Source organism: Heliangelus exortis, chromosome 22 (assembly GCF_036169615.1).
Source record: "Heliangelus exortis chromosome 22, bHelExo1.hap1, whole genome shotgun sequence".
NCBI lineage: Eukaryota > Metazoa > Chordata > Aves > Apodiformes > Trochilidae > Heliangelus > Heliangelus exortis.
In genome coordinates, this window is record NC_092443.1 from 8,097,849 (window position 1) to 8,116,332 (window position 18,484).

At 44.0% G+C, this 18,484-nt stretch overlaps 1 protein-coding gene across 2 annotated transcripts; it reads left to right on the forward strand.

Moving 5' to 3' along the window:
- Window positions 1–3,498: 3,498 nt before the first annotated feature.
- TRAF1 (TNF receptor associated factor 1) lies at window positions 3,499–15,975 on the forward strand. Of its 2 annotated transcripts, XM_071766059.1 has the most exons (11): window positions 3,732–4,147; window positions 5,368–5,589; window positions 6,047–6,131; window positions 6,948–7,046; window positions 8,587–8,748; window positions 10,327–10,398; window positions 10,885–10,950; window positions 11,621–12,058; window positions 12,591–12,768; window positions 13,243–13,391; window positions 13,752–15,975. In XM_071766059.1, exons 2-11 carry the CDS (start codon window positions 5,381–5,383, stop codon window positions 13,965–13,967), a joined length of 1,674 nt encoding a protein of 557 aa, XP_071622160.1. In that variant the 5' UTR covers window positions 3,732–4,147; window positions 5,368–5,380; the 3' UTR covers window positions 13,968–15,975. The 2 variants fall into 2 exon arrangements, with proteins under 2 accessions (XP_071622161.1, XP_071622160.1); XM_071766060.1 differs by lacking the exon at window positions 11,621–12,058 and having other exon boundaries at window positions 3,499–4,147.
- Window positions 15,976–18,484: the final 2,509 nt, after the last annotated feature.

The window sequence follows — 18,484 nt, forward strand, 5'->3', positions numbered from 1 at the left end:
AGATGGGAGCATTCATTTCCTAAGTACTCTGTGCCCCATTCACTTGCTTTGGAGTTTCCACATCCAGTTTGTGATGCAGATGTTCAAAATGGAGCTACAAGGTTTGTTTTCTTGGCTGAAACCCAAGGATGCTGCTGGGAACTTGTGTGTGATTTGCTTTTGGAGTCCCATCACTGCCAAGGCTGCCAAGATCCTTGTGAGAAGACTCTGTTCAGGAATTTAAACACTAAGCCTGCTTGCCCCTGTTCAGAATATAGACCTGTCTTTCTCTGTGCCTGCTTTCCCCTCAGTTCCACTTTTTCTATCAGGCTTCTCCTGTGTTTAAAAAACATTTTCCTTTATCCTTCAAAACATTTTTGTGAACACTTGGGAGTTCTCTTTTTCTAGCAATGTTGTGATGGGACCTTTGCTTGTCTTTATAGTATCATTTTCCTCCTGTGAAACCTTGACCTATACTTGGCATTTCTGTGATCCCTGGATTTCTTGCCCATAATGTCCAGGCACAACCAGGCATTATCAGTTGTGGTGTAGAAGTGACTTAGGTTTATGAACCATGCTGAAAAATGCTTTTGGCAAGATGAGCCCAGTGCTGGTGGTCACTTTACAGCAACACTGAGATTTATGGTCTCAGGGAAAGAGACATGCAAGTTAGTGCATGGTCAGTCTCTTGCTGCTTCTGTAACATGTAAAGAGATCTTCTTCTAAACATCTTTTTGCTCTTGTTAGCACAGGATGAGCTTCTGAAAGGGTTAGAGGAGATTTATCACAACCTTTACTCTCCCCTCAGTTCTTGTCATTAATGAAAATTAATGAAGCCATTGTTCTTTCCTTTCTCTGTTTACACTCATTAGTCCTGCTCTAATATACTGAGTTGTCTGGTAATAGAATAGGCTTCTATAGCACACTAGCAGTGACCTGAGCTATTGATAATATATCCATATTTTGCCAGTTCCTTTATGGTCAAAAGATGTTGAATCTTAATTTATTTTTTTCATGTTACATCCAGAGCACTGGAAAAGTGTTTTGGCAAGCTTCCTGGTGGGCACAGCTCCCGTTCCCAGAGTTCTTTCCAAAGCATTAAGAATGGAAATAAGCAGCTAAGAATTTTCCAGTTTAGATCAGGCTCTGTGTATGCTAAGAGAAACAGAAGCATAACCACAAGTACCAGAACAAGCCCTTAATGTAGAAAAGCTGCAGCAAAAAGCAGCTCTTAATCTGGTGAAACTGTCCATGCTTCATGACTCTGTACCCCATGTTTGTCCTGGTAGGGAGACAGTGACCTGATCAGATAAACCACCAAGAAGCTTCTTAGTGTCAAGATCTACCCAGTTAGATTGTCTAAAATCAGGGGCAGGCTCAGTAATCCCTTAATAATGTTTTATTCTGAAGCAATATTGCTTGTAGGAAACTCTCAAGGCCACCATAACAGAGAAAAACATTCTTCAGGGTGATTCCTGGGCTTGTATTGTGGAAACCACTTGAGTGAGTCACTGAAATAAGATAAATTGTATGTAGTGTCCATTTTATGGGTGCTTTTTCTCTGAGAAATGCTGAAGTGGTGCTCCAGATCATCTATTATTTGAGAAGAAAAATTACTGGGAAGCTGAGGAGAAAAGCATGTTAAAAATAATATGACCTGGAAAAATATTGAGGCAGAATGAGGATAAAGAAAGGAAAAAATTGAATCCTGATGTCTCTTTGAGGATTACAGTCCAACTCTTATGGAAGATAGTGGGAAACTTTCCATCTCCTGTAATGTGAGCTGGGCTGGCTCCTCAGGATATCTCTGAAACACAGCAGAGCTACAACTGGCACTGGGCACAGGCAGATAGAGCAAAAACTGTTTAAAAAGATTTTATTGTAGACCAGGGATTGCACTGTGGCAAAGCTGTCAGGTTTGCTGAGGATAACAATGTATCACATTTCCTGACTCTTCATGCCTGCTGGGATTTTAAATCTGGAAGATGAATTGATGAGATCACACAGCTACTCTGTTGTGCTCCTAATTTTGTGGGAAGGTTAAGTCAGAAAAGAAGCAATAACACAGAAATTAAAGAACTACTTAATATCAGAGCTATGAACAGGCAGGAATCTTGACTTGGAGCACTCAGCTCCAGTTCCTAGAAGTACTGCATCTCATGGGGACTGGATCTTTTACTAGCAAGTTTTCCTTTGTTTGTTTTACCAGTTTTTCAGGGATTCCTAGAACATGTGCACATTTCCAGATAATTTATACTAACTGAAATTTATGTTTTTCGTAGAATGAGGCATCTCTCTGAAATGAGGATATCAGCCCTGGAAATACTATTTGCACTCTGACTGCAATCTTTAAATCACTTAACATCTGAGCCTAAATTACATCTCTAATCCTACTAAGAAATCTGTTTCATAAAAACTCTCAATCCCTCGGACTATTTTAAAAAAGAGATAATACTAAAATTAAATATTCCCTTAAGAGCTTTTTTCCCTTGGAAAAATTCTCATTCATCTTGAGCAGTACCCCAGTGCCCTGCAGTGCTGTGCAGTGGTGGAATGGCTCCTGCAATAAAGCTGAGCTTCAAATTTTAGTCTCTCTCCGAGCCACATCCTGTTTTCAGTTAACTGATCTCATATAGGGGAAATTTACCAGAGGAAATATCTCTAGTTTGGAAAGTACCAAAAACTTATTGTTAGTTTCTTCGTGTAATTCAGCACCTTTTAAGACAGAGGTGTCATTCTTCTGAGGAGTCTCAAGGCAAAAGATAAGGAGCAGGCTAAAACAGAGGATGCATCCCAAACCAGAACTGACCCATGGGTGTAACAATGAGCTTTCTGAAATTACCTTACACCTCTTTATATTCTGAAAGCTTAAAAACAATACATCCAGGAATATTTTTAAAACTTTTTCAGCTCCTAACTCATATCCTGGAAGAAACTGCTTGTGCCAGATTAACTTGCCATGACTTTTAACAACCCTAATGATAAAGCAATGAAAGCAAGTGTTTCAGGCTGGAAGAACCAATAAGACAGTATCACACTTTTTACTTTAGTTAACTCATGACTCCGGTGACTCTGCTCTTAGAACATCTACAAATACATTTACATGAGAGAAGGCAGTGGAAATGAAGAGACATAACACGTGGTTCTGCAAGTATTGGTAGGGAAAGTCTTCCCACTCCCATAGGTCGATTTTGGCACTCAAACTGGGAGCCTTAAAGAGAACCTCAATTAAACTGACAATTTTCTTCTCCTACAATTTCATTGTCAAACCTTCTTAACACCTTGGCTCTTAAAAAAGGTTGCAGATGCAGGTGCCATGCTCTGTGTGATCAGATAATTGCACACCCATCCTGCTCAATTACTTTTTCTTGTTTTGTTGAGCTGCAACTTTCTTCTGACCGAACCCCAGGCACTGGGGTTGTGGCATGTGACTTCACGAGGAGGTTTGTCATAGGAGCCTTATTCTAATAGTGAAACCTGGCTTTGTAGGAATCCTTCCTGCACTGCGAGCATCTTAAAGGGATTTGCATAAGTTGCTGAGCTTGCCCTGCGCTGTGTTATTATCCGCGTTTGTGAGCAGCCGGAGGGCAAGGCTGGCCCTGACATTCTGTGACTCCATCAGGTTTCCCAGCCGAGCTCAGAGGGAATTTCAATCCGCCCTCTCCCTCCCCGGCAGGCAGAGGTGTGCAGAGGGTGTTTGTCCCTGGCAGGAGGTTCTGACCCAGTTACAGAGCCGGGCTCACCGGGTCCGTCAGACATCACGGCACCGGCCCGAGGAGCCTGCTCCTCACACATGCTGCGTTTCACCTCTCCTGGGAGGAATCCTTTACCTCGGGCCTTTCCTAAGTCAGTTCCCCAGCCCTGTCCCGGGGTTCGGTTCCCCGAGCCGTGCTGCTCTCGCTGGGTTTGGGAAGGGCCTCTCCCTCCCGGCCCCGCAGCTGCGTTTCGGGTCTCCCGCTCCTCCCGGCCTGAGCGAGGCAGCAGCAGCCTCACGAATCCAGCCCCGCCGCCCGCCTGCATTTCCTCTGTCTGCGGTACGGGCGCTCCGAAAGCACCGGGCACGGCCGCACCGGCACCGGAACCGGCACCGGCCCCGCCCCGCCGGCCTCGCTCATCCACCGCCCTCCCGCTCCTTCGCGGCGCTGCCGGGGCCGCCGCCGGGGCTCAGGTAAGGGGAGCGGGAGGGAGCGCGGGCCCCGCGGCCTGGGAGCCTCCCGCCGCGCCCCGGTCGCGACGCGGGGATCCCCAAGGGGACCGGGGGTCCTGCCCCGGGGACCCCCAAGGGGAGCGGGGGTCCCGCCCCGGGGATCCCCAAAGGGAGCGGGGGTCCCGCCCCGGGGGTCCCCGAGGGGAGCCGGGGGTTCTGCCCCAGGGGTCCCGCCCACCCTCGGTGCTGCCAGCCGGGCTGCTGCCGCTCCGCAGGGCCGCGCCGGGGATTCGGAAGGAGTCTGGCAGCCCCGCCGCAGCCCGCCCGGCCCCATCACCGGGTGTTACCGGGGTAGAACACCCGCGGGGCTGAGCTTCAGCCCCCCCCGCCGGGACTCTGCCCGTGGGTCTCTGCCCCGGCATCCTCTGGTACCGAGCCCCGGTGCCTTCCTCAACCCGCGAGGCCACGTTTGGTATCCCCGGTTTTAACTGATGGCCCTTGGCAGGCTGGGCAGGCCCTGTGTTTGTTGCTAAATTGCCTGTCAAATGCCGGGAGAGGCCAAGGGAATTACCTGAGCCAGGCCACAGAAAATGCTGTTTGGTTGCATTTCCAAAAATACTCAACTGCACAGCTCCTGCTCCCCAGAACCGGTGCCAGACGTGCACAGCACCTGTGTGTGTGGCTCTGGTTAGCACAGCATTAGTGTTAAGCTATTTGTGGACCTGAGATTTCCTTTTTCATTTCACCACTAGTTTTATGGGCTCAGGAGAGTCACATCACTTGCTCAGGTTCTGCAAATATGAAGTGTAACTGTGAATTTTGGCTGCTGGGAACTGAAGGTGCTTGGGGATTTACTTTATGGGAAATAATTCTGTGTGGTGTGGGCTGCTGGGATTGCAGCTCTGAGATAATGGCAGTATTTATTTCGTCTTTCTACAAGCTGAAAAAAAAAAAAAACCCTGGAAAGAAAGCCCCAAGCCTTCATTTTAGTATATTGTCTATTTTCATGTTGTGTTTGAGGGAAATTTTAAATGTGTACAGTAATTTCCTGCTGGTACCTAGTCAAACCCCACTGTGACATTTAGTCACAGTGTCAGCTACAGGCTCAGTTAAGCAGATGACTTCAGTGCTGCACAGGTTTGGAGCTGCTCATGGGCTCTGATACTTCTTATATTCTTTTACATCAAAGTCAGTATGTGTCTGCTTGTTTAAACACCTATATTTTTCTTTCTCTCTGGCAGTAGTCTACTTCAGATGGCTGAGAAAACAACCAGAGACCCCAAAGATGTCCCCAGCTCTTCTCCTGATGAAAATGAATTTCCTTTTGGATATCCCACTAGCATTTGTGAAGATGTTCCTGATCAGAAGTACCTGTGCAGCAACTGTAATAATGTTCTGAAGAAAGCCCTGCAAACACTTTGTGGACACAGATACTGCTCAGCTTGCCTCTCCTGGATTGTGAGGTAGGTCTTTGCTAGGAAGAGTCCTTCTGGGTGGTACTAGTGAGCTGGTTTGTGTGCCACTTCCTGCAGTCCCAGCTCTGGTCACAGTGTGGGACACCTAAAAAGCTGAGCCAGTACCCTGGCCACTTGTGATTTGAAGATCAATGTGTAATAATGCAAAAATGTGTTTAAATTAATGTATTTGACCAATTTACATAAGTCCATTACTGTCAATCTAGCCCCTTAATATAGCAACATAAACCACACATTCAGAAAACTGTCAGCAGAATGTAACTGGAATTATTGTATCTTCCCACTGGAATCTTAGATGGCTCAAATCAGCTAATTAGTACAGTTTGGAATCAGTTATGCTCTGGTTGGATGGTTGCTTTTCTGGTGACCTTCTTGGTCTGGGTTAGTTCATTATTTGCCTGAATGATAAAGTGACTGTTACCTTATTCTTCTCTTCTTTTGCCAGGAACAATAAAAATGCAATTTGCCAGAAATGTAAAGAGGAAGACCCCAGCACTTCAAGTGAGGGAAGTCTGCTGGCACAAGACAGAGTAAGTTGTAGTTCACAGTTTATTAATTTATCATTAACCATTATCTGGGCTGCTCTACTGTCATCACTGGACTACAGTTTAGGAGGGAATAACTTCACCAGATTTACAGGTGGAGCATCCCTAGAAAAAAAAAAAATAGAGTGTCTGCTTGCCAGAAAGTATTTTTACAGCTATGGTACCTGCAGAAAATAGTGGAAAACAGAACTGAACATAATAATTGATAAAAGCTGTGGGCTGGCAAATGTTTCATCTGTAACTGAACTCTACAGATCTCTTCTTGTAGAATTCTTCATAGTGAATGTAAAAAAAAAAATCTACGTGGTGCAAAAAAACCCCACTGACATATGGTTTGCATTTCTTTAGTGCATGGTGCCACACTAAATGGAAACAGCCCTGGCCTGAGAAATGCATTCTCACTGCAGAACAGTCTGAGTCCTCCCTGCAGCACGTTTAGGAGGTGTTAATGACCCTGGTAATGAAATGTATTCATTAGGAGTGGCACATGGTGACACCCTGTAGTTTGGGTCCTGTCAGCACATTCATTGCATGGGATGTATTTCAGGCTTCTGTGAAAAGAAACTTAAAATAATAGATTTAGTTGGCTAGGCATAGTTTCAGTAAATTTATATCACAACAAATAGCTTAGTTTTTAACCATAAGAAATTTATGGCAGTACAATAGATTTTAAAAAGAAAAGATTTCTGAAGATCTGAAACTTTGATGCAGTCATCTTATTCCTATGTAAAAAATGCATGCTGGGCTACTTTCTGACCAGTGTTTTTTGTTTTGTTTGTTTGTTCTGTGTTTATTTTCAAGGCTTTTGGTGATGCTGCCATTAACAAAGAGATTTCTGACCTCAAAGTACACTGTGTGACCCCTGGATGCAGTTGGTCTGGTATAATGAAAGATTTTGAAGTATGTTTAAAGACAGTTAATTTAAATTAACTTGAATGGGGACAAAAGACAATGAAACTAAGTTCTCAGCAAAAACAAAGTAATGCAGCTTCATTAGAATCAGTGAAGACATCATTATTTATACCAACAGAGCATCTAAAAACATGCCATGAACTTTAATAGGGCTTTGACCAAATGCAGAACATCCAGAATTATTGTGAAATTTATGCTGCACAAATTTATAACTAATAAGATTTTTTCCCCAGTGGATTTATTTATTATTTAAATGCAATGATGGTACTAGCAGTTTTCCACAGACCAGACTACCTCAGTCTCCAGAATACTCTCAGTATGTTCTTATAAGAGAAATAATTTCCTCCTGTATAAATTACTCCTGTTGTTTAGATGAGCTCATAATTCTTTGCAGACTCATGTGAAATGGCCCAGATGAAAGATTTAAATTGACAAGATTTGTGAATCTGCCATGCAAAATAGAATAATGAAAAAAGTGCAGATAATTCTGATACTAAAGCAGCTCTATTTTGGTCCTCTGGTGTAGGAACAGATGGTCTTCCTGCATCCATCACAGGGAGTCTGCTGTGCACCTTGTATGACTGTGTCAGCCAAGCATCTGAAATACTGCTGCCTTTTTTTTGCTAGTTTTGCACAAGTTTTCTATTTGAGTATATTCCTCTTTCAGGAAAAAATCTACCCCGTTTGCTTAGCTGCTCAGTTATGAGAACTGGAGCCCCTCTCAGCATGAATTTCTGGCAAAATTGATGTGAGAGTTGGGCGTGTGATTGGAATTGGCATTTCTGAGCCTGTTCTGTGGGGGAAAGCCATCTCCCTTTGCAGACAAAATCAGTTGTGACACAGTGTCTACAGAAGCTTCAGCAAAAGAGGTCAGAGTAAATTGTTATTGAAATCCCATATTTTTAAGAATCTTAGTATAGACCTGTTGGATGGAGTTATGAAAGGAGTAGTGCTGATATTTTTCCGTGTTGAGATAAGAGGATGTAAAATGTGAAAAGGAAATGTTTAAAAAGTTAATATGGAGAAAGGTTGTGTCCTAATTGCTGCATAGAAGATGTCAGATGTCCATTCTTTTATGCTTTGCAGAGATGTCAGCAGGCTAACCACATTCATCTTACCAGCCTAAAAAAAAAAAAAAAAAAACCCAAAAAAACAAAACCCACCACCAATAACAAAAAAACCTAAGCAAATAAAAAGACAGGCTAAAAATTTGGGCTCTTTTAAGACTAGAAAAAAAGCTGGGCCAAGGAGAATGTTATTTTCAAACAAGAGAGAGACAATTAAAGAAAGATCTTTTGTGTGAATTCATCAAAAGGTATTGGGTTTTTTTTAAATTAAGAATAAACAAAAAAACCCCCCATAAAATTGGTGAATTTTTCACCACTAATCTCAGTAACATCATGAAGCAGGACTTTACCCAAGCTTAGAAGGAATGTAAAGCAAAGATCTGGGCTGGCAGAATTGAAACTCTTTACAGGTAAGAGTGTATCTGCAGTTTACATTTTGGTTTATAACTTTTTACTTCCAGGAGCATCAGAGTTTATGTGAATATGCTTTAATCCCTTGTCACACTGGTTGTGGGCACGTGGTGATGAGGATGAAACTTGCAGATCATTTGGAAAATGGATGTGTGAATAATGTGACCGTGTGTCAGAGGTGTAAGCAGAGCTTATCCAGCAGTGAATACCAAGTAAGAGCATTTCTGTGTTTCAGATGAGGGCTTGGATATTCCATCATGACCTTTTTCATCCTGATTTCATCAGTGCTATTGCACTTGGAGGATAGTTAATTTTTCCTTGGTTTGCAAATTTTTCCATGCGTGTGTTGGAGGGGAAAGTGAGCTGTAAGTGAGCTGTATTTGATAATCTGCTGAGAAGGAAATATCTGTGTGCTCATTCAGGGCTGCCCATGCTTTAGCTCCTGTCTGAAATCATGTGTCCCAGCATGAGGTAGGTATGAAGCAGGAGAACACAGATGGTGACAGGGAAGAGATACTGAAAGTGGATGCAGTAGTAATCAAACCAAAACTACCCGCAGATTTGTGGGGCACAGTATGAGGCAGATGAAAAGTGATAGAAAATTATCTGTTCTTACATGAAGAGCTTGCTGAAGATACACTTCACAGACTCACAGGGAAAGTGCATCCATCATCTGCTTAGGACATTCTGTCATTAAAAACTCATGGAACAAAGCAATAGCAGCACAAACAAGAGATGCTCCACTCCTGCTGAGCCTACTGTGTGTGTTTCCATTTGAAAACTCATCCCAGCCCCACCTAGCTTTGGACCCTGTGGGCTCTATTATCACACAAAATGTTGGGCAACAGTCTTTTGGGTGTAGCATAATTAATATTGATCCCTCCAGGTGATTTAATGAGAATAATTGGCAGCCTTAGAATTCTTCCCTGGAGTGGAGAAAAGCCATAATAAGACCTACGTGGTAGGAGGGTTGTTGTGAGCATCTCAAGAATGTTGCCTGGAGTAGAAGTGGAGAGCTTTGGTGTCAGAGCTGTCACTACTGGGTGTCTTTCCAAACACTGAACTGTGAGGTTGACTTGACATGGAAGCAGCACCTCTCTGGGGTGACAGTAAAGCTCTCTGTGCTGTCCATACCCGAGTAACTCTCACAGAGAAAAAAAGAATACCTGGACCCAGGCACATTTAACAGAGCTGAATCCAGTGTATGTTTCCGAGAGACCCTGAGTACCAGAAGGTGGCAACACTTAATCCCTGTCGGCATCCTGTAAGTGCAGTAGGAGGCTGGAGGAGGAAACCTGAGCTGTGGGTGTTCCTTGAGCACCTTCCTCTTTTCAGAGGGCTGCAGATCCACCTCACCGGGCTTCGTTTTCCTGCAATGAGGAACTGCTTTCCTCCCACTCATTCCGGTTAGCTATCATCTAATTAACTTTTTGGTTAGGAAACCTTGGCAACCAAGCTGGGATTGGCCTTCAGATGTTGATTGGTTTTTTTTCTCTGCCTGCTCTAGTTAGTATTTGTAAAATTGTGATTTTGATGGTTATATGATCTGCTTTACAGGATCTCAGGTTGGAACCAGGTGATCTTTAAGGTCCCTTCCAACCCTGACCATCCTATGAAAGCAGGAAACTTACTGTAACCTTTTTTTCCCATACCACAGAATTTGTTGTAAAAAGCCTTCCAAATCCCCATGTTTGCATTCCCAAATACAAGCTTTGTTTCAAAGACTTCAAAGTAAAAACACTCAGTCATTTTAATAATTTGCTGAATTCTTTCCTCTGTTTTAATGTCAGGAACATTCATGTGAAGGCAACCTAGGTAAGGAACAAAACTGTGTGCAAACAGAAACATCATCGAAGGAAAAGGTAGGAAAAAGATGTGAACACAAGATTTTTTTCAGTCCATAAAAGTACCACTTGTTCATTTAGATTAAATGAACATCAGAGAACATCCTCAGGTGTATCTGGGTGCTTTTTGTAGCCCTGCTTACCTTCTCATCCCTGCTCCCACAATAACTTTATTATCTTCTCAATTACTCTTACAAAAATGGGGAAATGTTTGTTTCTAATTTTTATTAGGGGATCACTGTGACTTATTAAATGATTTTATATCACTGGGGGGTCTGTTAGGTGGACACTTAATTGCCAGACTCTGCAAGCAACTTGCAATCAACAACACTCTTGAATTTTCAAAGTTGGTTGGATACTGTAGGCTGCGTTAATGCCTTGACTTGAATTAACCTGATTTATAGCTCCTGGGTGGCCTGGTAAATAAAAGATTCCCTTACAATTGGTACTTGATTATTTTCTCTCTCTTTTTTTCTGTTTGTTTGTTTGTTTGTTTCCCCACAGAGCTGCTCTATACCCTCAATCAACAAGAATGGATGTCGTTTTTCTGAAGTTGGCTGTTCATTTAGGGTGAGTGAAGGGGCTGCCTTCAGGAAGGTTCCAAATGGTGTACAGCTCAGCACTGTGCCTTTGCCCAGGCCAGCCTCTGTGTTCAAGCTAATAGGCCTTAAATATATCTTTAAGAAAAATATAAAAATATAAATATATCTTTATATATATAGATATAAATATATCTTTAAGAAAAGAAAGTCTGCCCACTGTTAGTAGACCAGTAGAGGTGATGTTGGAACTGCCATGGTTACAGTGTGTGGAAGGTGCCTGTGGTACTCTGTATCCTCTACTATGCATTCACTTGAGATAAAAACATGTTTATAACAATTCTGCTGGTTTATCAGATATGCTGCTCTACTCTGTTTTGGATATTCCCTGCAGGGTAATGCCTCTTGAAACAGCAAGGAGTCTCTTTTATATTTTAGTTGGCATCTATTGCTTTGTCTCATCTTCCATGCACAACCAATTAAATATTGATTTACTTGAGAATCTTGTTGGGACTGTGCCTGTTTGATACAGAAATTGTAGAGAACTGTTTTGTTTCTATGTAGCCTGTGAACACATAGCCTAAACTCATCACTTGTATCTTCTCTCTCCCAAGAAGTTGAAGGGAACATCACTTCATTTGGCCCCAGGCCAGTCATAGTCATTGTACAGAGAGTGTATTGACAGTGACTTCTTCTTACAGGGAAGCAAAGAGAAGATGAAGGAGCATGAGAAAACTGCAGTTGGGGCCCACATGCTGCTTTTGCTGCAGCACATAAAGCAAATGAAGGAAAGCTTGTGCACTGCTGCCAAAGCTGCAAAGGGTTTCACCCCACAGCCAGAGCTGAATGTGAATGGTGCAGGGAAAAGCATTTCTGATCTGCAGATCCCAGGGGGGCTGGAAATCACTGGGGATCTGGAAGTTGACTGTTTGCCTGGATCTTTTGTTTCTGAAGATGAATCTGTTCTGCAACAACTTGTGAGGGAGAAAGTGATTTTGGAGCTAGAAAATAAGCTGCACGTGTTTGAGAATATTGTGGCTGTGCTCAATAAAGAGGTGGAGACCTCTAACTTGGAAATCACAGCCTTTCGGAGACAGAGTGAACTTGATCAGAATATAATACGAGGCCTTGAGCTGAAGGTAAATAGTTATGATAAGCATTGTCTCTGTGCTTGTTCTGTAGATGACACCACCTCTTACTGACAAATGTAAATATTTGTTGAGATCAGGACAGGGATGGGCACAGGAACTTGAGCTGTGAAGTGTTAAGTTCTGGACACATCTAAAGGATCCTTTTGGTGATCTGGATAAATTTTAAAATGGGCAACTCTGATACTTGTTATCTAAGTCTGTGTTTATGTACCTAGATATTCCTGGGAGTTTTGAATGCTCAGAATTTGCCATCATCAGACTGTGAGCAAGCAAGACAGGTTTTTAATGATTTACTGATTGATTGATTGATTGATTGATTGACTGATTTCAGGCATTATGCCTGGAAGACCAAACAACCATCTCTCCAGTTGTTTGCCTTATGTGTTGACACGTATCTGCCCCTTAAAAAGAAATCAAAGGGGGCCCTCCAGTATATGAAGACTCCAGAACTATTCTGCTGCCTCTACAGCACAGCAGCCTGGAGAGGAGAGTTGAGTGAGAACTGATTTATTTTTTCTAGATTGCAGAGTTGCACCGGTGCCTGACACAGAAGGATGCAGGCCTGAGCAGCCTCCACAAGAGCCTTCTGTTCTCTGAGCAGGCTTCCTATGATGGGGTCTTTCTGTGGAAAATAACAGATGTTGGCAGGAAGCTACAAGACTCTGTGACTGGAAGAACAGTCAGTTTGTATTCACCAGGTAAAACATACACCATCTCTGTGTGTTAGCAGCTCCCAGGCCTCTAGAACACTCTGCTCTCTGTGATGTGCTCTTCCACAGAGTTGTGTTCTGTTCTGGGCTTTCATTTTGCAGTTTGCCCTCTGCTCTAACTACTTACAGGGACATCTGCTTGGATCTGTCTTAGCTGCCCCACAGCTTGGTGCTGATGGTACCAAATGACTTTCTGTGGCAGTTCTTTCCCATGTGAGAAATAATTTAATGAAGTAAAACATGCTTGTGGGGCTAAAACCAAGTCATTTGCACTGAGGTTTGAGGCACTCAAGGATTCCAACCACTGGATTTCCATTGTTTATAATCTTCAGTACTGAGCTGTCTGTACTCATCTCTGTTCTAGCAAAACACATCAGACCTTATCTTCTCCTCCATGTCAGAGCACTAATTAAGTCTTCATTTTCAAGGGAGGCTTTACTAATGAAGAGTTCTGATTTTCAGCTTTCTACACTGCAAAGTATGGCTACAAGGTCTGTCTGAGGGTTTATCTGAACGGGGATGGGGCAGGAAAAGGAACCCACATGTCCCTGTTCTTTGTTGTCATGAGAGGAGACTACGATGCGCTGCTCCCCTGGCCTTTCAGACACAAGGTAAGCAGGGCAGCCTCTCCACAACTGATCCCAGCATAAACCCACTGCTTCTCCCAGTGCACACAAGGGGGCTTTTGGGTTTAGTGGAGTTGAAGTGTTTCCCCATTTTCCTCTAATTACCCATATTCTAATCTTGGCTAATAATTCATCTCTGAATGCAGCCATTTACAGACTGGGAAAGCTGCTTCTACCAAGATTCCATGTTTTGCCTTGCAGGATTTTCAGACACCAGAACACTTGGTGTTTGGTGTATTCCCACCTGTGTCCACCTGAGTTAGAGCCAGGGAAACATATTTTTTCCTGGCTCTTGCTATGCACATAGATAATATCAGTACACTAACTCATCATTCTGTTTTTCAGGTTACATTTATGTTGCTTGACCAAAACAACAGGGAACATATAATTGATGCATTTCGTCCAGATTTGACTTCTGCTTCATTTCAGAGACCAGTGAATGATATGAATGTTGCAAGTGGCTGCCCCATGTTCCTCCCTTTGTCCAAACTGCAGTCACCTAAGTATGCCTATGTGAAGGAAGACACACTTTTCCTTAAATGCATTATAGAAACAAATTAGTAAATCCTGAAATATGGGTGTCTGGTAAATCACCCACCAAATTTCATCAGTTTACAAGAAAAAAACCAAAATGCATCAGCTTAAGACCCTATGTTTTCTTGTGCACAGAAAGTGCAGAGAGCCTGAGCCTGTGCTCCACTGAATCAGTTCTCATCAGCTGAAGATTTGTCTCCTAGAGCCTGCAACCCCTGAGCATGCTGAGTGCTCTGCCCAGTGCCCCGTGGCACTGGGTGCTGCTGCACATGAGCTGCCAGTATTTCATCTCAACACCCAATACTCCAGGTTTAGGTGTAGGTTTCTGTCCCTCCCCTGCAGAGGAACCATGGAGAAAGGCACTGCTCTCCCTTCCTCAGACCCTGCCCAGCTCCTGGTGCCACCCTGCCTGGAGGGCTGGTGGGGAGTGGGCACCCAGCTCCCTTCCAGCACCCATGGGTTAGCAGTTCCTGGGGTGCAAGGGGTGAAGCTGAGCTCTCCCACCCTCTGGCAGTGCCTGGCATCTGTGGGTCTCTTTCCCAGGTGGAGCAGGGCACCTGTCAGACTCTTGGCTTGGCTGGCAGCCCTGGTGCAGGATTTCTGCTGCTCCCCCAGCAGGGACAAGGGCAGATCCTCCCCTGGGGTTCTGATCAGGTGTCTCAGCTAATTGATGACCTTGAAAGCAGTGAGTTGTGGCCAGCATTTGTAGCTTGAATTCCTTACACCAGATGATTTTTTTTCCCTTGCTATTTATTTTAGACTTATATTTATGTGCTCTGTAAAGAGATGTTCTCTTGCATCAGCAATCAGTGAGCCCTGAGGAAATTACCTCATGTGTTTCCAAAGGAGTCGTTTGACTTTCCCATTTCAGACATGAAGCTCTGGGTGTTATTAACCCCTGGGAAGTCCAGCAGTGGTAAGGACCCCTCAGGAGCTTTGTTTGAAGCTGTTCAGTCACTTCCTGAAACTTCAGGGCAAGTGACTTATTGGAAAGTATTGATCTTTTTTTTTCTTGCTTAATTCTTTTTTATGTGCTCTGATGTTTAAGCCTTTTTACATGATGGAAAGAACTAATAGATATGGTTTTGTCTTTATTTTTTAAAATAGATGTAAGGGATGAATCTCTATTTTTTTATAAGCAAGTCAAGTTTGGAAATGTCTGAATGAGTGTGAAGTTCAAATGCTCACCTTATCCCCAAAAAGCAACAAGTTTCACCCTCATTGTTCCCTGCTTAGCAACTGCTCGACACACCAGTGGAGGTGAGCTGGGTTTTGGTACAGCAGCTTCAGAACTTCCAGCAAACTCATGCTCAGTTACAGCTTTTCCAGGACCTCTGTGGGATGGGGGGGATGCAGTGCCCAAAGTCAGGACCTGATCTTGCAGGCAGAAGCCAGGTGTGTATTTAGAACTGAAAGGCCTTGATGCAATTACTTTATTCATTTTTCCTCTGCAATATTTCCTGTGTCTCAGCTGCAAACACAAAGCTTACAGACAACATGGTGACTGTTCTGTGAGAATCACAGACTCATAGAAGGGAAAGGAGAAACTGTTTGTCCACTTTTATTTTGCAAACCATGGAAACTGCAGCCATCAAGCAGAGCTGGTGAAATGTCACGTGCTGTGACTCCAGCCTGGCTGCTGGCATCTGAGGAGATTTCTCAAATCTCTCATTTCTATCTTGACAGCATCCTTTAAAATAATTAGTTGTGATGAAGTCTTGAATTTCAGAAGAACCCACCCCATAAACAAATAACTATCAGGGCTTGTCTGGGAAGGAACTGGGTATTCTTTGCCATCACACGCACAGAGTCTCTCTGTCTTTTTCTCTCTTCCATATTTAAAATGTTCTTTCAGGGGCAGAAAGTTATTTTCCCAGTAATCTGCCAGACCCTGTAACCACACTGGAGTAACATTCCTAAAAATATTATGCTTTTCATGGCTGTGTAATTTTGACAGCTGCTGTATTTATTACAATCATTCATGTTTTCTTACAATTTTATTTATTTACTAAATAAAGCTCACTAACTTAAAAAAGGCTTGGGTCTTCTTTTCACTGTAAAATGGGAAATTGAGCAGCTTGGTAATCAGATGACAGTGGTTTGCTCTAGAGACAGCTGAGCAGTGATGGAACAGTCATTTCTGCTGTGGTGGCACCAAGCAGATCTTTGCTTTTCACCCAGAAAAAAGGGGCTTGTCTGTCAGTCTGTCTGTCAGTCTGTCTGTCAGTCTGTCTGTCTGTCAGTCTGTCTGTCTGTCAGTCTGTCTGTCTGTCTGTCTTTGGGGAGGTGTCTTTTCTGAGCTGTGCTCAGAAAGAGCAGACTTGCACATACCATATCTGTGTCAAAATTATGTAAGGGCTTCATTAATACCAAACTTACACAGCTGCAGGAACACTTACAAGCTCATCACGTCTCATGCACTTGCATAGAAGCACGGAAAGAAAGTCAAGATAAAAAAAAAAAAATAGGATATGGATTAAATTTATGCTAAGTAAACACTAAAAGGAGATTAAACCCAATGCCTGAGTGCTCTTCTTTTTAAAGACACAGCTGGCACAAACCAGCTGAATGTCAGGTTGAACTGCTCTGACTAATTACAACCTTCTTTTTGTTGGAATATGCTCATCAATTGATCACTTTTATCTGGAAGTGCTTGGACAAGAGCTGAATCCCCCTGTGTCACGGCATGAGGCACAGCCAGAGCATGACTGCAGCCACCTGGAATGCACTGAGGAGCCTTCCCAACACGGGGCTCTGCTCCTCCTGGAACAGGCTCTGATCTTCATCTCTGAGCCCTTCAGCCACAAAACCGCCTTGATAAGGAAATGGATGACACTTAGCAGGAAAGAAGGTGGAACTGGAGTGATATCAGGAGTGCTCTAATCCAGCAAATCACTTCTGTTGTGGAAATGAGCAGCTGAAGGGATATTTCTCATGTGTTTGGATCAATTCAAATGATGCAGAAAAATCAAATTTTTAGCGAGCTAAATCAGGATGGTTTGCTCCAAGTTTAATGACTAGGTTGGCAAAGAGTCATAGTGATTCTGTAGCTATGATGGTCTAAAATAATCATTGAAAAATTTGTAGGGAAAGCTAAGATATTTTTAAATTGACCAATAGAACTGAAAAAAAAACCCCACCAAAACAGACAAACTTTAAGCTTTTGAACCCTTCCTTGGGACAGAAAAAGAACTCATAACCACGCACGGAGTTGCTTTAAGCTTAACTTGGTTGTGTAGGTCAATCAGAGGGTGCAGAGAAAAGGTGGTTGGGACCCATGGAGCAGAAGGAAGCGTTGGCCAAGAGAGAGAACCACGTCAATAGCCTCAAGCTGCTTGGCTTGTAGCTACTTTTCTTGGCATGGATGTGTTGTATTTTACCAGCTGAATCTCCAGATGGAAATAGGCACTTGTGGATTGTTTTGACCAACATCTCAGAGCTGCATGAGGCCTCGTGTCCTCTGCACCACAGCCCCGTGTCACTCAGAGGGGCTGCAACCGGTGCCGGATGCCCGGGCAGACCCTGTGGGTCCCCGGCAGCTTCGTGTCTGGGTTTCCATTCAATATTCCTCCTCCCGTTACCAAGACTACAAGCCAACATACAGCCCCTCCTCCCGCTCCTGTTTTCAAAGAAAGAAGGTGGCTGTGAAAAGAAACAAGCTCCCTGATTTCTGGGCAGTTTTCAAAGCAGAAAGAAAGGCAGCTCTGGGCAGCTCTGAGCCGTGGTTCCCCCGGGGTGCTCTGTCCTCTTGGGAGCTGCAAAACACCTTCTCCACCTCTGCCAACACCATGAAGCAATGAAAAGTTTTTAAGGACAAACTGGGGGTGTCAGAGCAGCCAGCTGAGCAGGGCTCCATTCAAATTGCTTCGGAGATGCTGGTTTTGCTTGGGAAATCAATAGCAGGGCAGGAGCAACCAGGACCTGCCCTTGCAGCCCTGCTGGGTGGAGGATTCCTGTCCTTCAGCTTTATATTGTCACCAGGGGTCTCATCCAGTTCTTTTCGAAGCCTGCTTCTAAATGCTTGATCTAACCAGGGCCTTCCTTGCTCCTTTGCACAGCAAGCAGGTCAGCAGCTGGGGCTGGTGCTGCCCACCAAGCACCCAGGGCTGACACCCAGGGCTGTGAGCACAACACCAAAATATTCATGTCAGTGTGGGGCCAGGTGGGTGCTCTGTCCCCAGCAGTGCGTGTCAAGTGCCGTCCCTGGAGCCCCACTGGTGTGAAACCAGTCACTCAGCTGTGTCCCACCACTGCACCTCAACAGGCGCTGCTGGGGACCACAATCCTGTGCTCGCTGCCAAAGAAAGGGGAACCCCAGCGTCTCCCCCTGCTCCCCAGGTGTGTGTGTGAGAAGCTGGAGGAGGAAAAGGAGAAGGAGGAGGAGGACAGGCTGGGATGGGAACACCACGCCACAGGGGCACCAGAGGGTTTGCTGTTGGTCAAACCCAGCACCTCGAGCTGCAGCGCAGCGAGCAGCGGTGTTTGTCCAGGGGAGAGTTATGGTGCAAGAGTTATTTTAATCCTGTGGTGAGTCACGGCTAAGA